The 5,541-nt window shown below is 44.3% G+C and overlaps 1 protein-coding gene across 1 annotated transcript in view; it reads right to left on the bottom strand.

Annotated features, from left to right (window-relative positions):
* The window catches only part of LNP1 (leukemia NUP98 fusion partner 1), a 15,751-nt gene that overhangs the window by 3,582 nt on the left and 6,628 nt on the right, over positions 1 to 5,541 (bottom strand). The window contains exon 2 of the mRNA XM_019523738.1: positions 3,262 to 3,522. Within this exon, the coding sequence (XP_019379283.1) occupies positions 3,262 to 3,522 (261 nt within the window). The remainder of the gene's footprint in view (positions 1 to 3,261; positions 3,523 to 5,541) is intronic.

Genomic DNA, 5,541 nt, shown 5'->3' on the forward strand with positions numbered 1-5,541 from the left:
ATTCAAAACCCTACCATGGTTTTGCTCCACCCAGTCCTCAACTGACGCAGTTCAGGCCATCTAGTTCCTACAGGCTGCAACACTCCCACAGAGCTCCTCCACCCATGACTGCCAGACGGGAACTTGCCTTCTGGCCTCAGCCTGGCTACTTATAGAGGCCAGGCCCTGCCCCCTTCCGGCCAGCTGACCAAATTGGTTGCCTCAGCAACCCTCACCTGTGCTGCCCTGTTGACTGGCAGCTAAGCCCATATCACTATCGCCAGTAGCAAGCACCCTAGTGCCTGCTACATAGACATTGGAGTCAGAAGCGGACTGGCCAAGTTCGCCAATGATACCAAACTCTGGGGTAAAGCATCCACACCTGAGGACAGGAGGGCAATCCAGGCTGACCTTGACAGGCTCAGGAAATGGGCAGACAAGAACCTGATGGTGCTTAACACTGAAAAATGCAAGGTTCTCCACCTTGCGAGGAAAAACCTGCAGCATCCTTATAGGCTCGGCAGTGCTGCGCTGGTTAGCACTACAGATGAAAGGGACTTGGGGTTCATGATTGACCACAAGATGACATGAGCCTTCAGTGTGATGCTGCAGCTAGTAAAGCGAGCAAAACTCTGGCTTGCATCCATAGATGCTTCTCAAGCAAATCCTGGGACATTATTCTCCCCTTGTACTTGGCCTTGGTGAGGCCGCAGCCAGAGTACTGCGTCCAGTTTTGGGCTCCACAATTCAAACAGGATGTGGAGAAGCTTGAGAGAGTCCAGAGAAGAGCCACGCTCATGATCAGAGGTCAGGAAAACAGACCTTATGATGACAGGCTGAGAGCCATGGGACTCTTCAGCCTGGAAAAACGCAGGCTCAGGGGTGATCCGATGGCCACCTATAAGTTTATCAGGGGTGACCACCAGTATCTGGGGGAACATTTGTTCACCAGAGCGCCCCAAGGAATGACAAGGTCGAACAGTTATAAACTCCTGCAAGACCGTTTCAGGCTGGACATAAGGAAGAATTTCTTCACTATCCAAGCCCCCAAAGTCTGGAATAGCCTGCCACCGGAGGTCGTTCAAGCACCTACATTGAACGCTTTCAAGAGAAATTTGGATGCTTGTCTTGCTGGGATCCTATGAACCCATAGGGACTCAATGATCTTCCGAGGTCCCTTCCAGCCCTAATGTCTATGAAATCATCTATCTGAAGGCCCTGCAGGAAGAGTTCTGCTATTTCAATCTAGCCCCAGTCTTGTTATTTTCTCATGTGACCTTTCATCACGCGTCTTGGTGACGTTCTCTGTTGCTTCTGAAAACCTCATTGAACTCAGAGATTGAAGTTTACTAGATGTCATCTCTGCAACTTTTAAGAAGGAAGAGATACACAGAAAATAAGATAGAAAGGGGTTCCTTCTTCTCTCTATTGAATTCCACTTCCAGGGTGCTTACAATAGTCAAAGATATGGAAATTGTCCTGCCTAAATTTGAAGCTCCAAGTTTGAAATTCTCTCTCTCAACATTGTGAAGCCTAATGTCTGACCTGGCAAAGTTCTGAATGCCTTCAGCTCCTACTGACTTGGATGGGAATTGAGAGCATTTGGCACCACTGCTGCCTGAGAAGTGACCTAACATATACTCTGGGTATGTCCCACAGAGATATAAAGAAGGAAAGCAGAATCATGTGGGATATGTACCCAAACTATATCTTATACTGACAGACTACCTAGTTATAGGCACATCTGCTAAGTAATAAACAAACAAAAATGGCTACATGAGGAACAGCAAATGGGGTCCTCAGGGACAGAAAATTTGAGTTTAACAGTTCATGAGGGGAAAAAAACAGATTACCAAGTTGTACATGCTGCACTGTCATCACACTGTGACTCCGTGTAGCCCTTGTGATCAGGGAGTGAAAGGGGTGTGATTGTGTGCCTGATTCCTGACCAGGTGCACATAGCAAAGGAAAGACATATGTGCTCTCTTTTCTGAACTACCCTGGCGAGGCCTGACATGATCTAGCCCTTACTGTCCCCACTGCCAGCCCCTTCTCCTCTATATGTCATTGCTTATTTTTTATTAAGTCACCAAATCAAAGGATATTTGCAAGCGTTTAATGAAGTAGGAATTATCTCCTCAACTGGTGTAAATTGGCATAACCAAAGTGACTTCAGTGGAGTAATGCATTTTGTGCCAGATGAGGACCTGAGCCTCGGAGATGGCAGCTTGAAAATGTAATCAGTACTATTAAAACAACTTGCATCTTTGAAAGAGCCAGGCTGTAGCCAGGCTCTCCCCTCTTGGGGTTGGATTCAGCAAGGTACCTAGGCAGGTGCCTAAGTAAAAGTATGCAAGTGGTCCCACTGAACTTAATGCTTTGTTGAATCAGGTATCTTGGAAAAAGTATGATAACCATCTGTTTTTCTGGCTTTTCTTGGCATGCAGCACTGGCTAGCAGAATATCTGAGCTCTAACCCCATCTCAGATTCAAAACTCTTCATTGATTATGGCAAAATTATCTAACCTCTCTGTCTCAGTTGCCTATACCAGTAAAATCAGGATAATAATATTTACCTTTTACTTGCAGGGATTTTGTGAGAATAAATTGATAAAAGGATGTCAGCAACTCGAAATCAAAAGGACAAAAAAACGAGTTAAAGGCATGTCAGATTCTCAGTCTCTGTACAGCTGTTGTGGTTTCACAATCATTTCCTTCATTAAAGAAGTTTTTCTCTCCCCAGTGTCTTTGTGAAAGACCCGTATACACAGCTGAAATTTGCTACTTTTTAATGCAAAGTAAACAAAGTAGAAAAATAAAAATATTTCCCCCTCTTTGTATTCAGTTCTAGTAAGCTTCAGTGTCACTTGCAACAGCAATAAATAAAACCTTCTCTGTATAACTTAAGGTGACAGTATGCCTCTATTATGTGTAAAGGACATTAAAAATAAAAACAAGTTCTAAGTATAATTCCTCCTCCATTTTATAAATGTAGCCTGTGTATTAGGAGAATAAGTGTTAAAATCCTGGTAATCAGAACTAGAATATATAGGAAAGTAAGAAACTATTGATACTAGATATTTCATCCATGTAAAAAAGGCAATAAATTATAGAAAATGGTTATGCTGTGGGGGGCACCTTATTAGCAATACATTTGACCGTTAAACAGGTCAGTAGCCATGGGAAAGATAACATAGTTTACAAGACTACCATTCATTCCATGCCTTCCCACAAAGGTCAGAGAGCTAATGGTCTAAGCATCTATTCATGATTGCTACCTACCAAAGAAATTGAGCGTTTGCTTTTGAAATGCAGTTGTTTCTTAAAGGATTCTGAAAGTTCCTGGATGGAATTTGTTCTGCTGTGTGGTTCTCTTGTCTCAGGGCAGGGGCCTTCCGTGGAAGGCATTCTGCATTCCTTCACATGACAATGGCATTTCATATCTTGGTCTTCTTGTACTTCCTTGCAGCCTCTCAGGTGACTTGAGGATGGGGCCTTTGTTGACTCACGAAGTCTTGTCATGTGGATAGATGAAAGCTTGGCCTGCAATTGAATATGTCATGCTTCAGTGTTACATATAAGCAGAACATACACACCATTCTCTACATTAAACACTGCTGCAGAAGAAAGAACCTAGCCTAGCTGCCCGGGAATCATGTTGTCAGCAGGACCTTCCAGGAAAGAAAAGCAGAATTTGTCTTTTAGTCCAAGAGAGGGGCAGGGCCACAAAACAGGCAGCCCCCTTAGTCAATCAGCAATGAGGGGCAGCAGACACCTTCCTGCCTCCCCTTCTGTTGGCACCCCCCGCTATACACACACTTCTCCTGCAGAGGGCTGCGCTGCCAGGCTGCAGCAGTCATGAGGACTGCTGGTTCCCACTGGGAAGCCAACATTTTATTTTTAGTAAGTTCCCCCCCCGACATTTTGCAATTTGAGTAGGTCCCTAGCTGTGCTCTAGTGAACACCTGGAGAGCTCAGATTTCCCAAACCCCATAGTCCACAGAGACATTAGGAACTTGATTTTCATACATGGTCAGAATCTGCAGCGTCCAGGAACTGCTTTTGATATTTTGGGTGATTTGTATCTCTTAGAATTATAGCCTGCATCCGTTGTTTCCCATCAGAAGCCTGATAAAATAATGTCAAAGGGTCACAGGAATCTAGGTGGCCCATTGGGCTACAATGCCTAGCTAATGCTGCTCAGGTAATCTGCTGCTGCTTCCAGCTCTTGCAACACTCTGTCTCTTGGAGCCATAATGGAATCTTCTATTATTTGACTTTTTACAACAGTGTTTTTGATTGGTGTATTCAAGGCTTTCTGTATATAGCATTCTGTTACCTGCAAATGCCTTCAAATCCATTTTTTGCAGTAAAATTCTCCAAATCTTTGTCCTTTTTGCAAATTTTTATTATGGATCTGAGGGTATTTGGTTTTGGTCAGTCTCAGCCCTCATTCCAAATTCATCTTACTTCAGTAAGTACATTATAACTCCCTCTGAGAGAAGCTGTAATGATTTTTTCAAACTATTTTTACTTAGAAATGTAGTTTCAAACAGATCAATATGGCTGTATTTACTGTGAGGTCATATTGTATTATGGTTTAAAAAAGCATCAAAGTAATCAGATTATGCTTGGGGGAAAGTACATATGCCATGGAAAGCTAAACAAAAAATTCAGCTTTCATGTAGATTTAATAGTGTCAACATATATTATTTCCTGTCTTTACAGAAAAGGGTGTATGTATCAATTATTGCAAAAAAAAATCTGGAATCTGTTCTTGGGAGATTTAAGCAACAACAGGAGGACAGGCAAAATCTGAGATTATAGTTTGCCTTTTTTCCTTTGTAATATATGCAAATATTCTACATTTCTTTTTTTTAAATTTACATTCACAAAATGCAATTATTAAAAAAACTCTGAAAAAAGAGACAGACTGAGATGCACACACTAGGCCTGGTAATAATAGTCTAGTTCAGGGGTAGGCAACCTTTTCTGGTTGCAGGCTACAATGACCCACCCTTGGTCAGAGGGTGTTAGGACCCAGCTGCTGCCACGCATCTTTGCAGTGGCAGGAGGAGAACACCCACAACCAGTACGCATCCTCATGGCAGCATGGGGAGAGCACCCACAGCCAAAGCTCCTTGCTGCTGACTGCTGCCGAAGCCCCACATCCACAGGCTAGATCCCATAGTTCCACAGTTGGATCTGGCCTGCGGGCTGCAGGCTGCTGACCCCTGGTCTAGCTAGCTAACAGGTCTCCATCCTAAATATGTCTCTGCCTCAGTGTGTGGCATCCTCTTCCTTCGTTCTCCTGAGCAGATTTTAATAACCCTTGCAACAGCAGGACTCTGGCTGCTGCTGTCCCCTGCTTCACCTGTTAGGGTGCTATGCCTTGTGGTTGTGGCGGGGTGCAGAGATCCCACCTCAGGAACACAGCTGGGTATTCGTATCCCTCCGCTGTTTCCACCACGTGAGGAGGGCCAGTAGGGGGTGATCCTGCGTCGAGCCACCCACCTCCCTGCGCCCGACCACCTTCCAGGCTCCGAATGCCTCCCTAGGGGC

The sequence above is a fragment of the Gavialis gangeticus genome, unplaced genomic scaffold, assembly GCF_001723915.1.
Source record: "Gavialis gangeticus isolate Ggan-Ray unplaced genomic scaffold, GavGan_comp1, whole genome shotgun sequence".
Lineage (NCBI taxonomy): Eukaryota > Metazoa > Chordata > Crocodylia > Gavialidae > Gavialis > Gavialis gangeticus.